General features: G+C 59.3%; 2 protein-coding genes across 16 annotated transcripts in view; one reads left to right on the forward strand and one right to left on the reverse strand.

Annotated features, from left to right (window-relative positions):
* Positions 1-27,334, forward strand: part of TREX1 (three prime repair exonuclease 1) — a 97,459-nt gene that overhangs the window by 30,478 nt on the left and 39,647 nt on the right. The window lies entirely within an intron of this gene.
* Positions 395-27,153, reverse strand: PLXNB1 (plexin B1). 15 transcript variants are annotated; one of them, XM_077992384.1, is made up of 39 exons: positions 25,955-26,061; positions 25,257-25,412; positions 22,030-22,082; positions 20,254-21,366; positions 19,202-19,384; positions 18,769-18,897; positions 18,543-18,643; positions 18,111-18,243; positions 17,661-17,817; positions 17,282-17,390; positions 17,099-17,207; positions 16,010-16,690; positions 15,677-15,799; positions 15,350-15,472; positions 14,971-15,064; positions 14,713-14,885; positions 14,433-14,584; positions 12,845-12,950; positions 12,527-12,663; positions 12,079-12,255; positions 11,657-11,843; positions 11,296-11,538; positions 10,388-10,564; positions 10,163-10,311; positions 9,556-9,656; positions 9,239-9,456; positions 8,940-9,118; positions 8,737-8,803; positions 8,361-8,507; positions 7,381-7,549; positions 6,964-7,067; positions 6,805-6,889; positions 6,414-6,586; positions 6,079-6,239; positions 5,837-5,984; positions 3,549-3,613; positions 3,370-3,445; positions 2,262-2,336; positions 395-1,130 (listed from the first exon to the last, which is right to left on the reverse strand). In XM_077992384.1, exons 4-39 carry the CDS (start codon positions 21,358-21,360, stop codon positions 1,026-1,028), a joined length of 6,423 nt encoding a protein of 2,140 aa, XP_077848510.1. In that variant the 5' UTR covers positions 21,361-21,366; positions 22,030-22,082; positions 25,257-25,412; positions 25,955-26,061; the 3' UTR covers positions 395-1,025. The 15 variants fall into 15 exon arrangements, with proteins under 15 accessions (XP_077848510.1, XP_077848511.1, XP_077848516.1 ...); XM_077992385.1 differs by lacking the exons at positions 25,257-25,412; positions 25,955-26,061 and adding an exon at positions 26,895-27,153; XM_077992390.1 differs by lacking the exons at positions 25,257-25,412; positions 25,955-26,061 and adding an exon at positions 26,895-27,083 and having other exon boundaries at positions 20,254-21,545.

Below are 27,334 nucleotides of genomic sequence, written 5' to 3' on the forward strand. Positions count from 1 at the left end.
GGAAAAGAGCCCTCGAGACCCCCTCTGCCTAGAGTTGCCTGTAATTATGTCATCCTTTCCTAGTCCCTTTCAAGATAAATAGAACATGAGTGGAGAAGTGAGAATAAGCAAACTGCAGATAAAGCAGGCCCCCCTGAAGAGACTGCAGACCCCTCTATCTCAGTCACCAGCTCTGCCCCAGATGGGGTTCTTACTTCCTTCATGGAAGCCTTCACCCCACCAGGCCCTGCCCAGGAGTCAAGGAGAGCCTCAGCCAGCCCTGCAGTCTGGGATACGGTGGGGGACCATGAGACTTCCCCAGGGCGCAGATACTACATCCCCCTGGTACCTGTCAGGCATAGCTGCCATCCTCCTAGTAGCCGGGGGCTGGGCCAGGCTCACACATCAGACTCAGTGCAGTGTGTTATCCTTTAATGAAGAGCTGGGTCAACTGAGCCACCACTCTCCCCAAGACCCCCCTGCAGCAGATGGCCCTCACCATGGCTCCCTGTGAGGCAGGGTGGCCCTGTGACAGCCAGCCCTGCTGAGGGGTCAGTCTGCAGTGGCCTAGGAGAGGCATTCAACTCTTAGACCTAGGATGTGGCAGCAGCAACGAGGCCAGAGGCAGCTCAACTGAGGTCAGGAATGGTGGAGGAGGCAGACAGGAAGTATGGGGCTCTCCTCCTTCCTCTCCGAATCCCAGTGCAGCCAAGGCCAGTGTTCAGGAACAGCACAGTCTCCCCAGGGGCCTGGAGGCTCTTCCGGCCACTCTCTGGAAGCCCTCAGTCCCCAACTCCCTGCAGACCGGTGTCATAGGGTCCCTGGACTCGGGAAGCAGGCTAGGTCCTACCCCATGAGCCTTGAGGCCCCTGGCCTAGGAGGTGGGTCCAGCAGGGCCAAGGCCAGAGCCACCAGGAGACTGTGAGTCACCTTCCACTAACTGCTTGTCAGTCACTACAGGCACCTAAGAAGGTGGCCTCTCCCCCCGAGGTTCCAGGGCTGCCCAGGCCGGGCTGAAGCAATAGCAGGCCGTGGCTCCTGGGTCCCTATAGATCTGTGACCTTGTTTTCCACAGCAGCTGCAATCTGCTGGAGCCGATAGCCCAGCTGCATTTTCTGGGCCGTGCCATCCTCCTCCAGGGCAGTGATGATCTGAAACAGAGACCGATGCCATCAGGGGGAGACTTCTTTGGCCAACGTGTTTGCTGCAAAATTCAACAGCCCTCCTAAGACGCTGTGGCACAAGTGGGATAGGAGGCCAAGAAACCCAGCCAGTCACTTCACGTACTTTCTGTGACCTCAGGGCCTCGCCAGCAGGAGGGGTAATAACATCAAAGCCACCGTTTCTGGACGAATAAGGTAGGAAATGAAGGACCTGACTCAGTACCGAGCCCCTCAGAAGCCCTGATGCAGCCATCCTGGCTCACCCACCCGCCCGGCAACAGCATTTCCCAAGTTCCTATCTGCCTGGTGCCAGACAAGGGGCAGAGACCCAAGAATGACCAGACACATGTGCTGAGAAAACAGACACTGATCAAACACCAACCACAAATTGGGGGCTGCCACCAAGGGAGCCAGTAGGAACCGGAGGGCAGCAGCACTTTGGAAAACAGCCACTGCCCACTATGTCTCCACGAGGGGACATGCCTGCATTACACTCTGCCTCCCCCATGCCCCATGCCATGGCCCATACCATGCCCAGGAAGACTGTGGGCCATGAGGCAGGTTCCTCATCTCTGAGCAGCAACAATCACTTCACTGGTGCCACACAAACATCTAAGTGGACTATTCCATCAGGCACCCAGCAGGTTGACTGGCAGGTGCTCAGCTCTTCAGGCCCAGCCCAGGGATCGTCCAAAAAGATTCACCAGCTCCAGTGTACCCTCACACCCCAGCCCGTGTGCCTGGACTCTCCTCTTCTCAGCTCATGCAGCCAAGCCAGGCCTGCACCTGCATGTTGGCCATGCCCAACATGCTGCCAACTCAGCAAATGCATACCACCTCCAGGCCCTGGTAGACCCCTTGGCCCCCACAACCACCAGCACTGTGCCTCGCCATCCTGCTGGGGAGCCGGAATGGGGAGTGGTGGGACAAGTGAGAGTACAGTCAATGCCAGGAAACCCGCCTGGAGAACACTTCCCAAGCCGCCCAGGGGCCCGGTCCCCCACTATGCTGTTCCTGGGGAAGACCAAAGCCCCCACCATGAGTCACAGGGTCAGAGCCCCTTAAGTCTCCTGGGATGCCTTGGGTCAGCCTCCCAGTTGGGGCCCAGGGCCTGCCCACCTGGTCATAGTACTTGTTGATGTACTTGTAGAGTTCATGCAGGGCCACTCGCGCCCCGAGGTCTCCAGAGTAGTTCTAGGAAAGAGGCCAAATGAAAGGTGAGAGAGATGAGGGGTACAGACAGCCACAGGAGGTGGCCCAGGACCCCAGGGAAGGGTTGGGGGAGAAGGGGACCTGAGAGGTAGGGAATGGGATGGGCACTACAGTGGGAAGCAGAGTCCCCTCCATGGCCCAGGGACCCCAGGCCAGGCGTGCCAGATGGTGACAGAACAGGGCAGCGCCAAGAGGGTCTCCGTGGTAGGAAGACAGCTCAGGTCTAACTGCTTCAGCAAGGTCTGGGGTTTCCACTGGAGCCCTGCCTCTCTCAATCCCTTAAGGTTCTAGCCCAGACCCTCTGCCACCCAGGTGACTCCAGAGCCAAGTGGCACTGATGTCACTTGCAGGCTGACAGCCCAGCATGATTCTGCTCTGGCCTAACTCAAGTATTTCCTGAGGTCACTCTCAGGCCCCTCCATGGGGACATCTCTGAGCCTCAACTTCCTCACCTGGATGATGGAGTCAGTGTCACTTAACTTGTGGAGTTCTTGTGAGGATCAAGTAAGACAATCAAAGCACCCCATGAAGGGCTTCACACACAACACCCCAAAATTACAGCTGCTATTAGTGTTGTGGTTGTGGCTGTCATCACCATCAACATTTCAGAAACATTGTTCGTAACTCCCTGGAGTTACATTTTAGGGCTGTTTTAGGAATGGGGGAAGTGGAGGGGACACCTGTGCCACCAAGGGAGGCACAGCAGTGGGAAGATGCACACAGGCAGACCCAGGCAGGCCTGAGGCTGAATCCCAGCTACCTTACAAGTGCCTGGCTGAATCAGGGTATATGGCAGCTGCCAGGACAAGACCCCTGCTTGTTCTGTGATGAGATGGTGGGAGCTCTGGTCTTTCAGTGGCAGTTGGAACATTCTGTACTTATGTTTCCTGCCCCAACCAGCTCACAGGGCTACTGAGGTTCCCAAGGGCTTCCTTGCAAAGGGGCAGTGTGAAGTGGACAGGACCGTTGTGGCAGGAGGCCTATGCCCAACCCAAGAAGCAGAGGGAGGCCTTACCCAAGACAGCTCAGCCAGGACAGAGTTCATCTCTTGGTCGCTGGCTGGGACAGCCTGTCTGATGTCTGCATAGTACCTGCCAGAGAGACAGGGCACAGCAGCTGCTGGGTAAACAAGCCCACTCCCCGAGTCTCAGCTGCACACACCCTCCAACCTCTACCCACCGCACCCTCCAATACCTTTCCACCATCTGCTTGTACCGGGGGATGTCCCGTGCATACAGAAGTTTGTTGATCGGGGAGTCCTGGACATAGCAGGAGGACAGAAAAGAGGAAGGAAGGAAGGATGATCACCTGTTCGAGTGATCAAGTGTCCTGGGTTTCCCAGCACTGCTTCAGTTTTGAAAAGAAAGTCTCACATCCCAGGAAGCCCCTGAGTCCCAGAAAACCAGCTCAGGTGGTCACCCTAGCATACTTCCTTCCGCAGAAGCCTCCACTGCTCCCTCCCCTCCACCAACGTCCAGCCTCTGATGTCATCAGAAATAATTTCTCGGCTCCACATGCCTCCATCTAGATCCAGCAAGAGCCCGGTATGCAGGGCACGAAGCTGCTGTTCACTCCCAGGGTCATCATTTTAAAAGTGAGTGAACTGAGACCCAGAACATTACCTAAGCGGCCACAGACCACTTCACTCCCCAGTGGCTGAGCTAGGATTTGAAGCAGGTCTGTCCAGTCAGTTTCCACCACTTTAACACACCTAGACACAGCCTCTACCACTGAACTGGGTTCAAGTCCCAGCAGCCATGGGCTCTGGGCAGCATACTTCTGTTCTCAGGACCTCTCCTCATCTTACAGCTGCTGGGACTCGAGGTGGCACTGCCCACCGTGAGCAGGGACCCAAGGCCAGCTCCTCTTGTCAACCTGAGTCAGGATTCGCACCTTCTCGACAACTCCCCATGGGGGAACCCTTGGCATTCCTGGTTGGGGCTACTCCTGAGCTACCCAGGAACCATCTGCTGTTCTGCTGGGAAGGGTAGGTACTGGGAAGATCTGGTAAAAATCCCAGCCACCACATAGGGTCTACCCTGGAGGTGGCCCTGCGGGTCCTGGTGTGGCCCTTTGGTTCTTAGCTCATTATAGGCATGATGACAGCATCTGGATGAAAAATGGCTCCCAAAAGACAGTGCTACAATTTTGAACAGAACTTTCTGTTTTTTTGTTTTCAGACGGTCTCGCTCTGTTACCCAGGCTGAAGTGTAGCAAACAGCGCAGTCATGGCTCACTGCAGCTTCAACCTCCCAGGCTCAAGTGATCCTCCCACCTCACCCTCCCTCGTAGCTGGGACCACAGGCGCACACCACCACTCCTGGCTAATTTTTGTATTTTTTGTAGAGACGGGGTTTTGCCATGTTGCCCAGGCTGGTCTCAAACTCCTGAGCTCCTCAGGCGATCTGCCCACCGCAGCCTCCCAAAGTGCTGGGATTCTAGGTGTGAGCCACCGTGCTCAGCTAATTTTGATTTTTCCCAGAGGTGTAGGGAAGTATCTCTCAAGAGGTCCCTCGCCGACTGAGACCTGGGGGTAAAGGCTAAGCAGAGCCCCACTCATGGACCTGCAGAATTACACGAGGGCCCTGCCCACTGGATGCCTGAGCAGACACCTTGGGGACCTCATATGTCAGGGAACTCCCGGCTTTGACTGCTGTGACAACAGACTCCCAACCTCTGTGCTCCCGGACAGCTCCGACTACTCAGTCTCCTGTACTTCCCAGCTCTCCTCCTCACACATCCCTCAAACCGTGACACCCCTTGGACTCTCTTCCCTACTGCCCTACTGGCAGGCAGACACCTCCAGCACCCTAAGGAACCAAACCCACCCAGCAGCCCAGGGCTGCTCTGGGATTGAACAATCCATGTCTCTACCTGGAAACCCCACAAACACCAGACTCACCTCCTCCAAGTCTGAGCTTACCATAGCCAGAGGCCCAGGGATCATGTGTGACCCCCCCTCCTTCTTCCTCATCCCCCACATCCAACCTTCAGCTTCTGCCTGCCCTGCACCCTCCTGCCCAGCTTGAACCCAGCCGCTGCTTGTCAGAAGGACAGCACAGCGCCCTCGTGGGACTCCCTCACTCAGCTCATCCATGCACAGCAGCCACAATGTTCCACAAACTCTCAGGTCTGGTCACACCACTTCCCTGTTCCCAGACTTTCTGTGGTTCCCACTGCCACAGGAGTGAGTCCTGACCAACTGGCCCTGGCCTACTTCCACGCCTGGCCAGCACTCTATGCCCCAGCCACACCAGGCTGCACTTGCTGCCCACAACTTCAGCTGTGAATTGGCACACAATGCCCCAACCTCTTGCTCATCCCTTAAAACGGAGGCGGCCCTGGGATGAAGCCTTGGCTTGGAAGGTCAGAGGTCTCCCCGAAGTCCTCCTTGAAGTTCTCAGAAGCCTAGAATCTGAGTGCACACACAGCACTGTCCACCCTCACCCATCCCCCTCCACATCCATCCCAGACTTGCTCACCCGGCCCAGCTTGTGGTCGGCCAGGGTGCAGGCGTCCATGAAGGTCTGTGCAATGACAAGGAGCACCGCATCCATGTTATCAGATGTTTGCACGTCGAACACAAACTGCGGGTTTTTTATTATATTGATCCAGAACCTCAGAGGCAAGCTGCGGGTGGGGCAGGCATGGCCAATGAATGTGCTGGGGAGGCACAAGAGAAGACCCCCCACACACACCCAGAGCCCACCCAGCACCACCCTACCTGTTGGTCTTCCAGATGTGGATGGTGTCCTGGTCGGAGATGCCATGCTGCTGGGCCTGCTCATCCAGCAGGTCAAAGAAGTACTTCACAGCGAGTGGCACGGGGCGGCTGGTGCTGAGAATCACCTGGAACAGGTCGTCCACAAACTTCTGCAGGGTGCCCTGTGGGAAGGGGGAAGCAGAGAGGTGTGGTCAGCAAAGGGCCCTCAGCAGCAGCCCAGCCTCAGACACCCCCCGGCACTGTACCTGCACAAACCCCACAGCACCCCCAAATCCCACGAGTGGCCATGCTCCCCCTCAGCCCAGGCCCCACCACCTTGGCAAGCCCCACCCCACCTTCATGGACAGCAGGCGGGTCAGGTAGATCTCAGGGATGGCCTTGGCACGCTCACGCTCCCCGCCCCGAAGGCTGCCCCTCCGAGGCCTGGGCGGCTCCGGCTCATCACTTGGTTTCACCAGGTGCCAGGGCCGGATGCCCCCCTCATCTACATCCTCCAGCATTGGGGTCCCTGTGCCAAGAGCCCACAGCTGTCACCCTTCCCCAGGTGCCACTTCCCCAGGCCCCCTGGTTCTTGCCAGCTCTCCCAGGGGTGGGGGCACCTGGTTGAGAGCTTCCCTGGGCAGAAAGGAAATAGGCACAAGCCTGCCCTGAGGCCCAGAGGACCTTCCCCCTGACTCTGGGCTGAGCACAGCAGGGACAGAGGGCCGTGTTGGGGGCAGTACTCACGCTCTCCAGGGACATAATCCTGGTTTTCCCGGAGCACATGCTTGGTGAGGCAGGGGACGAGGGCCACAGTTGCTCCATCCGGGACCTGCTGAGCACAGCTGGTAATCCCTCCACCAGCCCCAGCTCACCATGCCCTCCTCCAGCTCCCACCCCTCCTACCTTGTAATGCTGCAGTGTGTTCAGGCGCCTCCATAGACCCTGGACCTCAGAAGTGACATCCTCATCAGAAAGAATGAGGTGTCCAGCCACCCCAGACCGCCACTCTGCAAGGGCAAGGCAGAACTGGCTGCAGGGCTGGAGGATACCCTTCCCACAGTAGAGCCCATCTCCTCCTCCACGGGGACACCAGCCCCTCCATCACAGGGCAGTCATACTCAACCTCAACCTCTCCAAAGACCAAGAGCAGGACCCCTCCCCAGATGAGAGGCTGTCCAACAAAGATGTTCCAAAGCCGGCTTCTGCCCACCTCCCAGCATCCTCCCCACCCTGAGTGATGAGCTGTCCCTGCAGAGCTGGTCTGGGGCCAGCCCAGGCCCAACACTGGCTCAGGTCCCCAGGGGCTCTCCACGCCCTTACCAACATCAAGGGTGCGAGGGTCTGGCCGCTGGGTGAGAGACACTCCTTTATAAAGCTGGTCCAGCATCTTCTCCTTGGCCTGGGAGATGGTGTCACAGTCCAGAACCTTCACGGGCACACCCTGGGCCTCTCCTGCCTCAGGCCCCACAGCCAACAGTGCATTCAAAGTCTATGCAGGACACACAGGAGTCGTCAGGGTTCATGTACACTCAGGATGACCAAGACACAGACCAAGGGCAGGGACAACTCATGAGGGGCTGCTGCCTCTGACCCCCATGCACCACACATTCCCTAACTCTCGTCTCTTCACCTGCCTGCCTTCCCCAGGGACAGCAGCTTCCTCCCCATTGTGACCCCAGCACCTAGCGCAGAGCACTTGTAAATGACTACAGGGTAAATGGCAGAAAAAAAGGAGTGAGCACAAGTCCCTCATTACTCAGATCCCCAGGTTCCTGGCTGAATGGGCCAGGCTGAAGGAGCTTCGGGAAGCCTGCATGAGCCAATATTCCCACCCATCCAACAGGGGAGGGGTTCAGCAGGCCTTAATGGGGGTTTCCCGCAGGAACCCTTGTGCGTAACTAAGGGGAAAGCAACCCAGAGAGAAGACCTGCCAGAGTGGGGCTGGCTTGGTGGGCAAGGCCGCATCCCTGGTAGGAGGGCCAGGCCGACAGGTCAGGCCCTGGCACAGCTCAAGCCCATGGTCCAAGGTAGGGCTGGCTCCTCCTAAACCCTGGTTGTGGCTACCCTGGTTCCATCCCTAGTCTGGGGCACCTGGAGGCCTTATCATCAAGGTCTGCTCTAAACTGCCATCCTGCTAAACTAGTCTGATGGGCTCTCACCAGCAACCAGCCAGAGGTCACCCCGCTCTACATCCAGGTACCCACATCAGAAGCTGGTGTCCAGAGCCCACACACCCACACACTCTCCACCCTCGCCCTCACCGCACTCAGACTGCAGGCCACACACTTGCACACCCTCACCAGGGGACGGTACTCCACATCCTCTCTAAGTAGGCGGTTGTCATTCAAGGTGTATTTGGCCTTGCCTGTCACACTGTCCACTGGCCCCTTATCCACTTGATGCTTAATTCCACGAAAGAGCATGTACAGAGGCTCCCCTACAGAGTCCTAGGAGAGCACAGGCAGTTAGGGCCCTCTCGGCAGGTGGCAGAGGTGTATGGGACATGACGCACACTGGGAAAGGGGACAGGACACGGGCTTAAGGGGACTGAGGACAGGCTGAGCAGGAGTCTCTGCTCTGGCACAAGTGTCCGAGCTGCAGGGTGGCTGAGGGCTTAGCAGTTTAGAGGGCCTGACCCTCCCTAGACAGGAGCCCTGTCCAGCTCTGCCCCCTCACCCTCACGAAGGTGTACAGACAGATGGACATCCAGTTGGTGAGCAGCTTCTCCACCACAGTCTCTGTCCTGAGATGATGGGAAAGGGGAATGCCAGGGTCAGCAGGCGGGGCTGCGGGCCTCTCTATCCTGCAGACCCCCCAGCCTGAGGCCCCACCCCAGCTCCAGCTATCCAGGGCCACCCAGCCCCAACAGCCACACAGACCTCCGCAGCATCAGCTTGGGGTTCTTGGCCACATACTGGGCAACCAGGTCACTGAGGAGAGTGCGGAGGATGTCAGTGAAATACTCAAGCTTCCCATGCAGTGCCACAGTGAGCAGAGACGCCACGTAGGCACGGTCCCGAGCTGAGAAGGTGCGCTGGCTCTCCAGCGTGTGGATGAACTGCAGCCAAAGAGAGGGGGTGGGAGAAGGGGGTTGGGGGACAGAAGGGCGGGCTCAGAAACCACGCCCTGGAGAAGGGGCAGGGCCAGGGGCAGGCCAGGAAGATGCAGGTGGGGGCACCTTGGTGAGGAAGAGCTTGCTGTTGAGCAGGTTAGAGAGCTGCCCCAGCCCTTGCTCCACGGTGGGCCGTCTGCTCTCAGGCACACCCAGGTCCCGGTGCAAGGGCGACTCGCGGTGCCCGGGGAAGAAGATCCTCTCCGCATACACCTTGTAGTCGAGGAAGGGGATGCCACTGCCCAGGAGGTCACTGGTGAGATCGGTCATCTCGGTCATGAGGTCTGTTGAGCAGAAGAGGCCAGGTTTGGGCACCAATCCCATGTGATGGGAGCGGGTTTGGGCAGAGCCCTGGAGGGCAGGGCCCGTTCTCCTGGGCACACCTGTGAATTCCTTCTTGCAGCGGTCCCGCACGCTGCTCTCCAGATTCTCCAGCTGGATCTGAACCTTCTTATAGTCCCTCAGGGCCTGCTTGCTCTTCCTCCTGCTCAGCACCAGGGTCAGGAGGGGACGGCCGGATGAGTCCTACTGGCCCAGGCCTGCCTGACCTATCCCGAGGCACACCCTGGCCTCATCCACCACAGTCCAACCCAGCCATGCCAGCCAAGCTCAAGCCTAGCCCAGTACAATTCAGCCTTTCCCCTCCCAAGCAAGTCACAAACACCCGTGCCCCGTCTAGCCCAGCACAGTTTAGCCTAGAGATCAGTCAACCACAACCAGGCCAAATCCATCCCACAACCTATTTTTATAAATAAAGATTTGTTAGAACAGAGCCACATTCATGTGTTTTCATGTCGTCCCTGGCTGCTTTTGTGCCACAGTGGCAAAGTTGAGTTGTTGAGCAGAGACCACTTGGCCTGCAAAGCCTAAAATATTTACTCTCTGGCCATTTACAGAGAATGTTTCCTGACTCCTGGCCCAGTCTGTCCCTTCCCAGTCCAGCCAGATCCCACGACCTGCCCCAGCCCAGCCACATCTGGCTGCACCCACCTGTACATGAGGACAATGATGATGACACCCAGAGCCAGAAGAGAGGTGCCCACCCCCAAGCCCACCTGGGCTGCCACAGGAAAAGCCCCAGGGCTCTCGCCATCATACTGCACGTGACCCAGGGAGAAGCGCAAGTTTCCCATCTGCACCTGTGTCGGGAGCCGCCTGTAAGCAAGGGTTCAGCCCAGGTCAATGCCCAGCCCGGCCAGGGACCTGCCCACTGACCGTGAACTCAGGCAAAGAGTCAAGTGCCTCTCGGAGGGCATGGTGCTGTGGCAGGGGCTGCTCCACAGGGGGCTCGCAGTACAGGTGGTGCCGGGTCAGTGTCTTCACTACACAGGGGCCGTCCCCTATCATAGCCACCACCTCCTCCTTGGACATTGCAAGGTCCAGGTTCTCTCCCTGGAACAGAGGGTCACCGATCAATCACTCAGGACCCTTCCCTCAGATCCTGTCCTCCCCAAATGTGGGAAGGACCCTGAGACCCACTCCCAGCAGCAGGGCTGACAGCCTCTCAGCACCCGTCCCCTGCGTGCAGGCCAGTCACAAGGTGTCCTCCAAGCTGCTCCTCATCACCCTTGGCTGCCCTTTCCTATCTTTCTTCTCCAGAACGAAAAATCTGGAGAACATAAAGCTGTCTCCCAAACCCTGCCCAGTTACCTAACAAAGCCGGAGCCCCCACTCTGTGTCTGATGACTCACCAGGTGGGTGATGATGGCATATCGACCTGTGGTCTGCCCGCATGCCCGTCAGCTGCCCACTGTGTATGTCCAAGACACATGCCTAGTGCATGTCTATGTGAGCCAGGCTGCCAACTCGGGGATTAGCCCGATGGCCTATGTGGACCACGCCACCCAGCTACTGCACAGGCCAAACATACAAATGCAGTCATTCCAGAGCCTGCCATGGAGTGCATCAGGACCCAGGCCACCAGCCAAGCAGTCAAGCCCATGCCAGATCCTGGGCTAGGCACCCCCCACCAGCCCCCTCTGCCCCCGACACAGCAAAGATGAGGAGCCATGTCCATCCACCGGCCCTTGCTCTACGGTCTCGGCCTCTCTACCACACACAGTAGAGATGTCCAGCCAAGGGAAGGGTCTCGGGGCCCTGCCAGGTCCAAGTAGGAGCTGTACCTCCACAGAGAACACACTCCCAGGCTTGTGCCGGAATGGCATGGTGGGGTCCTCAGGGTTGAGTGGCTGCAGGGTGGGGTCAGCCTCGTAGGAGAAAGGTGTGGGGTTCAGTGTTGCAAAGTCAAAGATCAGGTTGTCAAGGATAAATTCCACCCGGACCCAGGGGTCCTCGGGCAGGCCTGGGAGGGCAGGTGTGCGGCATGTGATGAGCTGGGAGGAGTTGACATGGCATAGTTCCTCAAACTGGAAGGAAGACAGGCAGGTTGACGGGGGGCCAAGCAAAAATGGGAAGAGCCTCCTCTGGCACCTGCTCTGGCTATCCCCAGGGTGTGGTATGGGGCGAGGGGAGAGTGTGGGGTACCCAAGGGTGTCCTGCATGCTGGCTACTGCAGGAGGGTCCAAGAGAACACGCCGTCTCCGGGACCACGCGACGCCTCCGTCCAAGCCCCTGGCTGGGCTGCAGCATTCTCGAGACCACGGTCACCCGGATTCTTGGTGTCTGTACCACGTCCAGATTCTGGCCACGGACCAATATCTCACGTCCTCCACTGAAACAGACCATGAGCTTACGTAACGTAAGATGGCTTATGTTACCTGGACCTAAAGCACAGCCCAGTCCCAGCTAGGTCAGCTCAGCCCCAGCCCCAAACCACATGACCCCCTGCCCCTACCAGCAGCATGGGATTCTCAGTGCCCCAACATAAAGCCCTACAAACCCCCACATAGTGGAGCTGCAAAGATCTCCCTGCCACCTGCCATGCAGCCACACCCTTGGCCCAACACCTGAGGAAGCTCTTGGTGGGGCCAGCAGAGGTGATGTTGGGGTCGAAGGTGTACTTGAACTGTCCACGTTGAAGCCTCCGCTCCGTGGCCCCAAACCACACAGCCACAGGGAGCGTGGCAGGTGCGGGGCATGGGCTGGTCTCACACCGCAGCTGTTCTGACTGCTGCCCCGGCAGCCTGGGAGGGGAGGTGGGAATGAATGGAGGGGCGCAGGCAGGGGAAACTTGGACCACTCAGGCCCCAGCTGGCTTCCCTCTAGTGCTGACTGCAGTCTCCACCAGGTGTCCCTGGAGGTGCACTCCCACCACAGCCGGCTAGGGAGGGTCCAGCCACTCTCTGAAGAAGCAGACTGGCCCTCTTCCCCTTTCTGCTCTCCCCAGGATCCCAGACCCCTCCATCTTTCCCCTGGAGCACATGGATTTTTGCAGGATGAGGAAGTGCCCCTCACAAGTGACAAGGCTGGTCTCCAACCACCACTCGGATGTCCTCCAGCCGCCCAGTCAGGAGCTTGGAGCCATTCAGGGTGAGATGGGTGCCCCCAGCTCTGGGGCCGCGGGTTGGGAAGATGGAATGGACCTTCGGGTCCTGTGGGAAGGAGGACAGGGAGAGAGATAAGCATCAGACCAGACACAGGGAGGCGGGGACAGCCTGAGAAACAGGATGGTCCAGGACTGGCAGCCCCACCAAGGCAAAACCAGATAGGTTGAGAGGAGTCACCAGAGGGGGTGGCCCGCTGGCAGCTGGGGGTGGCTCAGCAGTCAGGTACCTGGTAGGCAAAGTCGTGCTCTGAAACGCCACGTCCTCTTCCCAGCACCTCCACCGCTGCGGCGCCGGCCACCTCCTCCCCACTGGCCCCGGTGATGCACACGAGGCTGTAGGCACACAGCAGGCTAGGGGGTGCCAGGCTGCATCGACGGCCCCTCAAGCTTACCTGGCAGCCCCTCTCCCTGCCCCACTGTCAGGTGGTCTTCCCCTTCCCATCCTCCACAAGATTGACAGAGACCCTCTCTCACTTTGGAGGGAATTCTTTATGACACATCAGAAGGCCTTGGTATCTGAGAATTAATATTTGTGGTTTCAATCATTTAAGTTCAACCCCAGAGGCCCCCAACAAGGAAGAATTTATCTGTGGCATAACTTTACAAAGGGGCCCTGTTAGCCTGGTTGTGGGGTGAGCTTCTGAGCAAAAGAGTGGGCACAGCTAGCCGCCCATGTCCTCTGCCACGTCACATGCACAGTACCCACTCAAAGCATGGTAGAAACTTGATTTATTCAGGAAAAAGAGTCCCTGAAAGCCTCTAGTCAGACAGAGGAATACATGTGAAGGGAAAGTGAACCGTCTAAGAAAATGCTGGTTCTTAGCCAGAAAACAGAAGCTTGGGCAAATTAACTTCCAGAGTGTTAAGCCTGCAGTGGCTCAACTCAGTGACATTGTCACAGTTGTTGCAAACACTCTAGGAAGACACAAGTCACATGTGAGCCACGCAGGGGAGGCTCCAGACAGAATATATGCCAATTGCTTCATAAATCACAAAGTCTTATGGTCTGGAACACTAACAGTCTAGATAGTCACTGTAAGTTCTCAGTCATAACACATTCAGGGGACACTCCATGCTCTAGCAGAGTGGTTCTTTATTTCAAATACAGATTCTGGGGCCCCACCGTGGGCCTCCTGAACCCAGATGTCTGAGGGGCAGTTAAGGATCTGCTCTGTGTTGGTTTGGGACAGGGTCTGCAGATTACCCTGATATTCAGCCAGGTTTGGGCCCTGCTGCTTGCGGACATCTCCTTAGGAATGTCCTGCACATGTACCTTTGGGGCCTGCAACCGCTGGCCAGGTTACCATAACCCAGGAGCCCCAGGAAGGCAGCAGGGGTCCCGAGAGACGACAGTGGAGTCTGGCCCTTGGCAGGTGTGCCTTTCTGAGGTGTGCCTTCCAAGTCTACCTTCCTGAGGAGCCTGGCGGCCCAGGACAATGCCTGGGGAAGAGTGAGCTGGTGAGAAGGCCAGCCCCTGAATTTATCTGTCTGATCTCAGGGTCCTGCTGCCACAGCTATTAATATATCCACAGTCCCTCAGAAGACCAGGTGAGCAGAGCAGGAAGCAGAGCCACCAGTCAGCTCTGGGCAGTGACAGGCCCAGGAAGGATTCCCCAGAAGCCCATGCCAGGAACTTACAGGTCTGGTGGGCGCCCAGGGTCTTCAGTGGCAACCCTGGCACTCAGGCATTGTGGCCAGAATCAAGGAACAGGGAGACAGTGGGGCAGATGAGCGGGGGATGGAGGCCCCAAGCAGAAAAGCCAACCGTGGAGGCCCCAGGCTGTGCCACGCTCCAGCTGGGTGCAGCCAGCTCACCTGCTAGAGACCTCATACTCCTGGGCAACCACAGCACAGGGCACTCCAGCCACCGTGACCATGCCCAGCACATCCTGCACATGCTGGCCCAGGTTGGAGCCCCTGATGGTGACACGGGTGCCTCCGTCTACAGGCCCAGTCAGTGGCTCCACCTGTTCCAGGACAAGGACTGCTCACCTCTACTCAACTGGAAAGGCAGCCCCAACCTCCCACCTTTGGGCCCCCACACCCTCCCTCTAAGGGCAGCACTGAGGAAGGGATGGCCAGCCTTTCAACAAACCGAGTGGATGAGGGGCGCTGGGCACTGGGTGGCCACAGCCTCAGCCTCACCACAGGCCTCCCGGGTCACACAACGTGGACGCTCCCCCTCACACCACACACAGCCATACTGGGGCATGGCGGTTTGGCAGCGGCTGCAGTCTCCATGTCCCACGGAACAGTCATACAGTACCACTGGGGGTGGCAGAGACGCACGTGAGAGGCAGGCCTGGGAGAGCCCTGCTACCGCCGCCAGCCCAGCAGCCCGCAGGTGGCTCACCATGCAGCCCCTCAGCACTGTCCACACGCAGACGGCCGGCCCGACGCAGAAACAGCCCCACACGGAGCTCTGGCTGCAGAGCCTCATAGCTGAGCTGGAGAAATGGGAGTGGGTTCAGAGTCAAGCACTGGGGGAAGCGTCAGGCCTGGGGAGGGGGTAGTCAGAGAAAGGACTAAAATGACCAGTTAGGAGCATAGGGTCAGAGGGACCCCATGGGGCCACAGGTTGGAGGGCAGAGCCAGAAATGGAGTATGGGGACCCCATGGGGCCTCAAGTTACAGGTCAGAGCTGGGATGCAAGGACTCTATGGGGCACATGGTCAGAGGTCGGAAATGGGTGTGCAGACTCCCTCAGGGCGACAGGCGCTCATGGTGTGCACCTGGTGCTGCTGGCAGGTGACATGGCACTGGCTATCTGGAGGTGGCTCACACTCGACCCGGGCCTCAACCACCACCTCAAGGCCCTCCAGCTCCATCACACACTCATTTTCTCCTGGGCCGTCCTGAGGGCAGAGAACACAGCTGTTTGGGCAGTTTCAGGAGCTGGGTCCAGGGAGTCCTGTAGGTCGCCCAACAGATCCCCCAGCACAGCCTCTGGGTTGGAGTTGAGCCCTCGGACTCTGCCCTCTTCCTGCTCCCCAGGGCTTGTGCAGAGTTTGTCAAAGCTAAGGAGGCTGCAAGGACAGCGGCAGGCAGGACACACTGACCTGGAAAAGGTGAAGGTTCCTGCCTAGCAGCCGGATTTCCCGCTCCACATGGACCGGCATCAACGTGGAGCCCTGAACGCTCTCTACACAGGGGCAGGAGCTTGCCCCCGAGGTCACCTCTTCCTGCAGGCACCAAGGGCAAGGCAGTCTATGGAGCCCACCCTGCCCAGCTCAGCCCTCTGCCTTGCCAGATTCCAGGGGCAAGGCCTGTGTGGGGCTGCAGACTCCACCCTGCCCCTCGCCCCCTCCCAGTGCAGAATCACAAGGCAAGCTAGGGGTAGCATCTTCCCCACATCCCCTCCCCTGAGGCCTCCTTCCTGGGCTGGGCCTCACCAGCTCCCAGAGCCCGGGGGTGTCATACTGGTAGTCGAGGCTGGACGGGAGGATGAGGGGGGCGGGAGGGCCCTCAAGCTCTGCTGAGTCTCCATCACCTGAGAGGAGGGTGGAAGTGGAGAAGGCGGGTGCGTCACCCCCCGTCCACTCGTCCGCCTCGGGCAGCTCGCTGCCTTCTCTCGTCAGCCAGTCCAGGGCGGGCTTCACGGAGCCCATGGCCCCTGGGAAAGTGGTGGCAGGAACAGTGGCAGGGGGCAGGTCCAGGGGCACTGTGGGAGGAAGGGCCTCAGGGCCAGGGTCTGCAGGGGGCACTGCTGCTACCTCTGAGGGTGACAGCGGGGAGGCCAAGAGGTCCTCAGGTGTGGCTGTGGGTCTGAAGTCAGTGGGGGCAGGGACAGTGGTTCCAGGTCCATTTGGGGGGTTGGGAGGGGAGGGCTCCTCATGGAGAGGCGACTCTGTGGAGCTGAGGGAAGATATGGGGCCAGAACCTGCCCATGGCCCCCAGGGGCTGAGCAGGGAAGGACTGGCCCCAGGTGAGATGTCCAAAGTTGTGGCTGTGGACGGAGCCCCAGGCTCCACAGGAAGGGTATTAGGAGCAGGGGTGACTAGGGCTTTGGGGGCTGTGGGTGGGGAGGGGCTGGGTCCGTCTCTTGCAGGATGGGCTGGGGAGACAAGGGGGCTCTGAAGGGGGAGGCAGAGGAAGACAGGAAGGGCCACTCAGCAGGCAGGCGCGGGACAGGATGCAGGCAGGCACAGTGTATGTTAAGAGGAAAGGAGACCAAGGAAAAGAGAAATAAAAACAGCCCATTAATTCTCCACAGGAGAAAACTGTGGGGGAAGGCTCCAGGGGTGTCTGTGCCGAGGTGGGGCATGAAGGCCAGACCTCCCCTGCCTCTCAGCTACAAACGCCCTCTCCCAAAACAGGCGGGATGTATCGGCGGCTGTTCTCCAGGGAGTCCGTTACACACAGCGGCTCTGGTGCACAGGACAGAGCCTCACATAGGCAGACAGACCCCAGGCCATAAGAAAAACTCTCACACTGGGACCCCCAACCCACCCCCGTATGGCCCAGCCCAAGGTCACACTCACCTGATGGCTTGCAACCATGGGCCCGGTATCACACGAGGCCTTGTGTGTGCACAGGTGCTGCCAGACACACCAGTTACACCCCCAGCGGCTGCTCACACAGGCCTGGCACCTGCACAGAGCACAGCCATGGGGCAGGGGTCGCCACGGGGAAGCCCAGGCCTGGGGACAGGGCGAGGAACTCACTGCGCAGATGGGCGGAGTTCAGCGACCGCCACACAGTCATAGAAGGAGAGAGAAGTTTTGGCGATCACAACGGCGCCAAACCTGAGCTCCACGCTCACGGAGACGTGGTCTGCAGAAGGGGAGAGGGCCAGGGTTAAGCAGCAAGGAGGTGCACTCAGACCCAGAGCCGATATCCTGAGCCCTTGAATGGGGAAGACGACCCAGGGTGAGGGAATACAGTCCAAGGGCACAGAATGGAGGCTTCAGGTGGTTGGGGAGTGGGAGGACTCAGAGAAAGGCATTCATTCATGGCTCTTTGCCTGGATTCACACCTTAACCCCACCACATCCCTTGGAGCAGGGGCTGGCCTCCCCCAAGGCTGGCCCATTCTCTCACCCACCGGCTCCTCTTGGCAGCACTGGGGCCTCATTAGGGTCTGGGGAGGGGCACATCACACCAGAACCAGTCAGCAGGGCAGGACTCTGATGTTCCCCAAAGTGGCAGGAATATGACTCCCCTGGCCACAGTGGTGGCAGGTCTGGCACTGATAGGAAAACCTGCCAAGAGAGCCAAGGACAGACACACTGTTGGGGCTAGTGGGCAGCAGACCAGGGCTCACATTTATGGGGCACCCAATGTGGACAGGCACCAGCAGTTAACAGACCTCAGGCCTCCCCAAACGCCCTCTAGCCTGAGTTAGAAATACATGGGCAAACTGAGCTCCTAAAAGAAGTGACTTGTGTGAGGCCATGTGGTATCTGACATGTCTGACACCAGGATCTAAGATCTCTACCCAGACCTTGATGCCCAGAGCCCTCCCCACCAGGGCCCTCCCTATCTGATCATTCACCTCCCTCGTTTCCTCTCGGCTGATGTTGGCAGGACTCATGGCTGCCACTCGCAGACAGCCCAGCTCAGACTGGAAGCTCCATAGCCACTGCTCTGGGCCCTGGCCCCTTGAGCACTCAGAACTGCGACTGCACCTGAGCAAGAATGACCAGTGTCTATCTGTGACCCTCACAGGCCACTGGGAGTTCATAGGGTAGGGACTCCTACAATCTGGAGGACCTGGGCAGGGCCCTAGAGTGGGTATGATACAGGTTCCTGTGTCTGCCCTGGCAGGGCACTGATGCCCAGTGCAGAGGATGGGGGTGGGGAATCAGGGTGTCTGGGGATCAGGGGTTGAGAGTCAAGCACTAAGGTTCAGGAATTCTGGACAGGACAATTATGCAGGAGCATTGTGGGCTTGAGGCTGAGACTGGGATGGGGTCAGGAATCTGACCTGCCAAGGAGCACACACCACCCACAGTATGGGTCCCTGTGAGCAAGGCAAGATGCACAGTCCAGGTGCTGAGCACAGGAGGCCACGGGAACCTTCAGAAGCTGTGACAGCAAAGAGGACCTGAGGCCAGCAATCCAAACACCAGTGGCTCACCCACAAATGGGTCTCTGGCCCCACCCAGAGGCCCCTCCCAGCAGCCATGCCCTTGTTTATGCCTGGCACTCACTGTGCTCTGGGTCATGACATACAGGTGCTCAAAGTTCCCATCAAAGGTGAGGTCTCTGCTAACTGCAGACCCCTGATGGATGCTCTGTGTGGAGTACGAGTGGCCATCGCTCCCTGGGCCCAAGTAGACCTGGGATCAGAGACCACAGGGTGTGGGATCCAAGTCCATGGGCAGAGGCCCAAAGCCCTCCCCTCCTCCACCCAATCGAAGTAATTTACAGACAGAATTTCCTCCTGGGCAGTCACAGGTCATACCAACCAGCCTAGCGGGGATGGAGGAAAATCACAGGTAAACACCACCCAGTCCTGGGAGAGCAGCTCAGGTCATCTCTCCTGGCCCACGGGTCACAGGGATAGCTTAAACCAGGCTGGGTCCCCAGCAACCTGTTCCCTCCAGACTCTGGGACAGGGGCCAGTACTTCCTGTGGGCTCACCCTGTGCAGCTGCCCTTGACTATCACCCAGGAAAGCAATGGTGTGTCCATCTTCCACGGTGACTGCCACAGCTGTTAGCTGAATCCCTGGCCACTCCAGAATTGGTGTGGCTTCCAGTGGGACCCGGCTCGCCATGGGGCTGGGCGTATGGTCTGAGCCACAGGGATAAGCATCCAGGGTGTCCTATAGGCAGCAAGAAGCATCAGGAAGGCCCTCCCTGGATAACCTCCTTGGCCACATCCTCCCTGGCCAACCTCATTCCCTCCCGCAGCCACTCTGGTAGCTCTCCCTATACAACAGTGTCTTCTCTGCTGGCCCTCCTGGGACAACCCCATCCCTGTCCCCAGTCTCTCTGGGCCCTCCCTAACAACCCTTCCCTGGACAATATCCCCCCAGGTACATCCTTAGCCCTATCGCAGTGGACTGATCTCCAGTTCTGCTCCAGTCCTTGGGCAGTTTCCAGTGGCTCCTTCCCCCTCTTTTGATCCCCACCGCTGCCTGTGGCCCCACCTTCTCCCATCCCTGGCCTGGGAGTGCTTCCTCCAGTTTCTGTGGTCACCTTGCTCCTGGACCACTTCTCCAAAACCTCTCACAGCCTGCTTTTCTGCTCCAAGTCCACTCACCGGGGCCCTCTCCTGCCTCTGACTGACTCAACCCTGTGTGCAGCTTCTTCCCTTTTTTATCCATCCTGAGGCTACAGCTCATCAATCCCGACCTCACCTTCCTCTCCTGCTCAAGAGCCAAAGGTCTCATTCCATTATAGGTCCCTGTCCCTACCCAAGAACCCCCAAACATCCTCCCAATCCACCTACACTAGGGCCACCCCTCCAGCATCCTAGTCCAAGCCCATCTAGACACTGCTGCCACCCGCATGCCAGGTTTGTGGTAAGGTACCACTGCCCAGGAAACACAGGAAGCACTTAATATCTGCTGATCTGATCATCCTCGTGCTACCACCAGCTGCCCTCGGACACTCTGGGCAGCTCCTTGGCTGCAAATACTTGGCCAGTGGCCTCAGAGAGGGGGAAAAGCAGGGCAACACTGGAACTCACCACTGGCAGCTGTGCACAGTCAGAATTGACATCATACTCGATGTAGGCCACCTCGGTCCCATCCTCAGCACGGCCCTCCCGGGTGTAGCAGGCATCTCGCGTGCGATTAGCAAGCCGGTCCACCTCATCCAGGGGGAAGGCACAGAGGGCAGAGGCTCCAGATGCCCCAGCAGCCACCAATGGGGGTCGGCCCACAGTGGGGGGTGCAGCCGAGGAGAAGGCTGCAAAGAGCACCTCCCCATGCGCCACCTCCCTGGACGTGGCCACAGCTGCAGCCTGGATCAGCCCGTAGCGGCCACCTTGGCAGGCCAGAGGCAACTCCACATAGGAATAGTAGTGCTGGTCCCGGAGGCACACTCGAGACACATAGGCACGAAAGGCTCTAGACTGAGCCTGCAGGTCCCGCCGCAGGAACAGGAAGTAGGCGCTGGCCCCACGTGCAAAGGCACTCACGAAGTGGTGGCTGTACTCAGAGAGGCGGCCCACTGCCAGCTTGGCTGTCTCCTCATAGGAGAAGGCAGCTTGGGGGTCCGGCGGCCACAGGGCCCGGGTTGTGATGGGTGGAATGCCACCCCCCACACCCCTGCTGGTGTATCCTCGCCCCACAAACAGGAGGGGCTCCCCTGCCAAGCCCTGGGCTACCAGCCCCACCGTGCTGACCGCAGGATCATTGGCAGCCACATACTGGGTGTCCCCAGGCCGCTCTGGCCGCAGCAGCAGCTGCTCAAGCTGCCCCAGGCGCCGCTGCTCACAGACCCCCTGGTGCACGCTCCCGCACACCACCAGGGCCCCTGGGCTCACCAGGAGCAGCTGGTTCGGGTTGTTGGTAGGCTGGGCCTGGGGGCACTCATCAGGCATCACAGGTGGCAGGCAGTCCCTGCTGTCTAGCACAGGGCCGGTGGACACTGAGGCCTCCAGCTGCAGCCCAGGGCTCAGCTGGAACAGGAAGTTGGTGGCCCCCAGGTAGAGGGTGCCTGAGGTGGGGTCTCTTGCCAGGTGCTGCAGATACGTGCCATTGGGAGTGAAAGCAGCTGGTGGAAGGGGCTGGAGGGTGAGGACCCACCCAGCCCAGAGAGCCTGGAGAAGAGCTGGGCCCAGGGCAGGCATGGTCACCTGGCAGGGAGACACGTCGAGAGAGTGGGGCTCATGTGGCTGCCAGAGCACCCTGGGGCCACTGGTAAGGGATAGGACTGTGGCATTGCCAAGATGCCCCTCCTAACCTAGGGGGTGAGCAGAGGAGGACCAGGCTTCTTAGACAGGCACTATGTCCAGGATGACCTCAGGACCACACACTAGAACGAGGTCAGAAATAGGAGATACTTCCTAGACAACACTGCCCATTCTTGGCAGGCACGATTCTCTAAGGAGACCTGCACCCCACTCACCATCCCCCCAGATCAGAGGGTGAGGGGCTGGAGAGGCCATGCCCAGGAAGCAGGGTCTGGATGGGGCAGGAGAGCAGGTGATGGGAAGGAGGGGCCCAGACCCCAAGAAAGGAGAGGCTCTACATGGATGAGGGTTTCCCAGGCAGAAGGAGGAAGGAGAGGGAGGTCTCCTGAGCCAGCAGAATGTTAGAGCAAGACAAGAGTTGGGGGCAGGGCCTTTCAGGCCAGGAATCCAGAAGGGTAATAACCACAGAACCAAGAGGCCTGAGAGATGTGAGGAGGCTCCAGCTCGGAGGGGTGGGGCCTGAAGGGCTGCACCCCACCTCCGAGAGCCCTCAGAATAGGTAGGAGTCATGCTGTTCCTAGATATCTAGTGTGAGGTCAGGCTCACCTGGCAGGGCTGGCTGGATCAGGAGACAACAGCATGACCCGTGTGGGAGTCACCTAGAAGAGGGGAAAGCCGAGTGTGAAGCTGGGGCCTGGGCTGCAGGCACATGGAAGCCCTGGGCTCCCCACTGGGGAGGCAGCACAGAAGCACCCCCTCCCCACCGCCCAGCCTGCTGGTGGAGCTGGGCCCAGCCTGGCCCCTGGCCACCAAACACATTCCACAGAGGACGCCTCCTCGGAGCCCACACGAGGAGGGGGAGGGCGGCAGAGCCAGGCACCCGAGGGGCCTGGGAAAGGTCAGCTAGGAAGGAGCCCCACGGCTGGCAGGGTCCAGCCAGGCCCCCAGCATGGCCCTCTCCCTGTGAGGTCCCTCTCTCTGCTCAAACTTCACCTTGTAAAGGAACCCAGGTATACACCCTCTACACGGCCAGGGGCTGTCCCAGCCCAAAGGGCTACCAGCGCTTCAGCAGACAGGCACTCGCACAGCAAGATGCATACACACCACCCACCCTGCATGTGTACGCCTACAACACACACACACACACACACACACACACAGAGATGCAGATGCCATCTATACACACAGCACAGTGACACACACAGACACAGCCACCCATGTTCAAACACCACATGAAGACACATCCATATCGACACACAGGAACACACACACGTCACACTCACCTGAGACATTCAGACCACCACTCACATTTAGACACACACACACATTCATGCACACTCCCCTCGTTCGAGAGTACTCAGTTGGAGCCCTACATATAGAGAGCTGTAGAAGCTAGGCCATCTCTTGCTATTTCCTCTCCTGCACTTCAGAGTAGTGCCAGGACCCAAGATGTGGGCTAAGTGGAGTGTGTCCTGGAGGAAGGTGCCATGCCTGGCTGTTCCCAGGCCCATCACCAGGACCTCCCCAGACTTTGGGTGCCTGCTCTCTACACAGACCCCTTCTTGGGCCCCAGCTGAGGCTCCTGAGTCCCTGAACCAAGAAACTATGGCAACACCACCTTCCCCAGTGGTCCCCAGCCAAGAGCACCAAGGTTGGTGAAGTCCTGGGACAGACAATGCATCTCAGACTGGGAGACACTTCCCCTACTTGCCTGTGCCCAGGCCACGTTGCCCAGCCCCTCCCATCACCCAGCTGCCAAGCTGCCTGCGCAAAATATCAAGCGCTTGCTTCTCCCAGGTCGGCTCATCCTAGCTGAGGCCTGAGCAGCGTACTCCTGAGGCTGCCCCAAAGTGAACAGGGCTGGGCACAAGGCTCAGGGGAGGGTCCAGCAGCCTGGTGGAAGCTGGGACACTGTGGCCACAGCCCGGTGGGAGCAGGGGGGCCGTGGTCACAGCCTGGCTGGGCACTGCTCCCGAAATAGCTTGGGGGTTTCCATTTTTAGTGTGCAGAAAACAGGGCAGCTCTATGGGAGCAGGAACAAGGCTGCCTCTGTTTGCCACCCAAGGGGGCGGGGGGGAAGGGGGCAGCAGGGAAAGTCTTGAACCCGGCCAGGATCCCAGGACTGTGGCAAGACCAGGCTGCCCAGGAGCCCCCCACCTAGTTTCCAAGGGATGAGGAAAGAAAGTTTCTTCCCATGGGAAGACAGAGTCCACCTGAGGATGGGCAGAGGTCATCTCTTGCACGGGGCTACTGTTCAATTCTCCTGCCACCGCATGCCAGGGATGGGCCTTGGGCACAGGGTCCCATAGTTAGACCAATACTCACTCCTACATGTTTACAAATATTTGCTCAGAGCCTACTGCATGCCAAAGTTCTCCAGCCCTCAAGGGGCAGCAACAAAACCACTCCCCATATGTGATATCAAAACTGGATTGATGGATGACAGAGCCTTGGGAGATGAAAAAATAGTAATAATAATAATTAATTTAAAAAAAAAAGAACACTGGATGAGGAGACAACAGGAAGAAATGGGTGGGATCAGAACAGCTCCTGGCCAGGCCACCGAGGAGATCGGCCGCTGACCCACTCCAGGGAAAGTGGTCAGGCTTCTGCAATCAGTCTCCCTGTGAATCAGGACCTAGCACCCCTTGCCCCTCCACACATACCATGGGTAGCTGAAGGAGGAGAGAAAGAAGAGCAGTGCGTTTTTCTCTTCCATTATCAGGCACATGGATTTCACTTTATCTCTGCCACAGGCCACTGAGCAGCTCCCAGCCCCTCCAATCTAGCCTCCCAACTCCCAACTTCTTGGGGCTTTACTTGAGTAGAATTGGAGTACACCCCTCCCCCAAAAGCCTCTGGGGCACCCCAGAGCAGGAGGGATAAAGGCCCACCCCTCCAGTCCACACCTCTCCCACCCGATCCATGCCAGTGCTCCCCCACAAATGCCCTTCGTTCCTGCCAGCCTGAACTGCAGGCTGCCTCGCTCCTCCAGCTGCCGCACAGGCTCTTGCCGCTGCCTGGAATGCCCACTCCCTCGCTATCCCATTAACTCCTACACCAACCATCTTCTAACTGGGGAGCCTCCCCTGTCCTCCCAGGCTTCTGAGGAGGCCACTGCATGCAGTGGACAGAATGGACACACCTAGCCAACACTCTGACAGGCACGGCTGCTCGGCCTCAGGCTCTCCGAGCCTCAGATTTCCTAGCTGTACAATGGGAAGAAGGATTGCTCTGACCAGTAAACATGATACAGCATGTGCCTGGCATTAGTGATGCCAGCCAGAGTCACTTTTCTCCCAGTTCCACCCTCCTACTCTGGACTTGAAGCTCCTTGAAGGCAGGGAGTATGCTTTTGATTCAGAGGCCCCGGCAACTTGCACAGACTTCAGCACAGACCAGATGCTCCCTGCATGGTGAACGTACCCCCATTTCACAGCCAAGAAAACCCAACAAATAGGGGAGATAGAAGGCCCACAATCCCTCCAAGCCACTTGGTCTCTCAAAGGGAAGACGTTGGCCCCACTTTTGTTAATGACCAGGCCAGGGCAGACTGAAAAGGCTGATCTAGAACCAGACCTCACATCCCCAACTTACACAGCCTGGATCTCCTGCCCACTCCTAACATCTGAGGCCCTGTTCAGGCTCACAGCCAAAGCCTAATTCTGCCTGTGCCCAGGCCTGCCTGGAGTCTCTTCTGGGCCCACCCTACTCTGAACCTTTTCAGGGGGCCCAAGACTGCCCAACTTTTGTCTGCAGAGCAAGCACCTCCCGGACCCCCGTGGAGCTGTCCTCGACAACAAAAGGGGCTCACAAACCCCGCCATTCCGCACCTGCAGAGGGGCCATAGGACAGCCCACATTTGCCTTGCTTTCCAATTAGTGGGAAGCCGGCCTTCCCGTTTCAACCTCCTGCTCAGCTTCCAGGGTCCACTACAGAGGTGAGTTATTCATTGACAGTGCAGCAGTGCCCGCTGCTCGCCCTGTTTTCTGTGTGTTGAGGAGGGGTGGGGAGATCCACCATTTACCAGGCACCTGCGATGACCCCAGGCGCTGATCGATCACCCACTGAATATGTCTGTGTGTGGAGAGGAGGGCCCCCCTCTGGGGGTCAGCAGGCTCGAGGTCCGCCTTTGTCAGTCCCACCGGGAGCATCCAGAAAGGGCTGTTACTACTGAGGGGAAGCCCCGACCTCCCCACTCGGCTCGTCCTTGACCCTCCCCAACCTCCGGACCCCGAGGCGAGGACCCCATCAGTGGCCCTGGGAGGGCGGGGAAGGGGCCGGCCGGTCCCCGGTGGCGGCGGCGAGGAGGGGGCGCGGAGGAGCAGCTCCACCTCCTCAGTCTCCCAATCGCGTTCCAGGCGGAGCCGCCAGAGTTTCCCTTAGCGCGGAGAAGTGTGGTCCCAACTCTCAAAACCAAAGTCGCCCACCACTCACCCAGGCCGCCCCTGCCCGGCAGGATCGAGGCCCCGACCCGTTCCACCTCTGGAGCCCCGGTCCTCGCCGCCCCGGCCCCGAGCCCCGCACTCACCACCCGGCCAGGCCCCACGGGATGTGCGCGCCGAGGCGGGCGCCGGCCGCTCCGCGCTCGGGCTCCGCGCGCAGCGGCCTCCCCCCGGGTCTGGCGGAGCCGCAGCTGTTACCCGGAGACCGAGGGGCGGAAAACTGCGCCCGCTGCCCGCCCCTCCCGCGCGACGCTGCCACCGCCGGGAACAAAGGAGACAAAGCCGCGTCGGCCGGGCCCGGCTCCGCTCCTTCCCCCTCGCCTGCCGGGCTGCCCTCCCCCCGCCCGCCGCCCGAGCCAGGCCGGAAGCAGCCCGGAGAGCCGGGCGCGCGGCCCCGAGCCGCCCGGGACCCTGCATTCCAACCCCGCGGGCTCAGCGTCGGCCGAGGGCTGGGGATCCGACCCCTCCCGCACGCGGGAGGGCGGGGGCGGGTTGCACAGCGGCGGTCGCCATGGCAACGCCGGTAGCCCAGAGGGGTGAGGAGTGAACCCCGGGAGCCAAAGCCGCCCCGCCCCGTCGGCCTCACCTGCGCGCCGCCTTGGAACCGGAACTGGGAACTTTCCCGGTTACTAGGGGCCGAGGCGGAGGGTCGCGCTCCGCACCCGCAGGTGCTGGTGGAACAGCGCCCTGGCCTCTTCCCGCCCGTCCAGAGCCGGGTCGCACCCGGGTCCCTCACCTGCCCGACCCGTTCTCCTGCCAGCGCCCGGCCTCGCCCCGCGCCCGGAGCTCCTTACCCGGCTCCGGTGGTCATCCTCCCCAACTTTCTTTACCTGAACTCCGAAGCGCCTTGTTTCTCCCCTGCGCACCTGGCCCTGCCCACCGCCCCTGCTCCCAGTACTCCCCAACAACCAGTCCCTCCTTCCGGCCCCACCTCTGGCTGTTTGAGAACATGGGCTTTGGACCTGGGCTTGCGCCATCAACTAAGCCATGTAACCTGACACCAACCCCCCCAGCCTATTTGCTCACCAGCAAGTGGGGGTGATACCACCTCTAGCGGGGCTGTGAAGGCAGGGCACCTGGGCTGCAGAGGCGCACAAGCAAGGGCTCACTTCCTTCCTTTCTTCCCAGCCCAGGACCCAGACCTGGACCCACCCCAAGCTGAGAAGCATTGAGCAAGTCTGGGCTCTCTCACTGGCAAACACCTGGGCCTTCTGCGGGAGGAAACACTGGCAGAAGGGTTCTTTCCTGGGGACCATTTGTCCCCTGTGCAGGGCCATTCACACCCTGGCACGCCCACGGCTAACTCAGGAGCCAGAATCTGGCCCATCCGATTAGGACTTTTGGAGGACTTTGGCTAAAAGCCATTGGCACAGCTTCCTGGGAGGCAAAAATGTCACACGCATCATCTGAAAGCCTCCAAGGCCTCCACAGGCTAGCTGAACCTCAATCAAGAGATTCAGGTCATC

The sequence above is a fragment of the Macaca mulatta genome, chromosome 2, assembly GCF_049350105.2.
Source record: "Macaca mulatta isolate MMU2019108-1 chromosome 2, T2T-MMU8v2.0, whole genome shotgun sequence".
NCBI classification, from domain to species: domain Eukaryota; kingdom Metazoa; phylum Chordata; class Mammalia; order Primates; family Cercopithecidae; genus Macaca; species Macaca mulatta.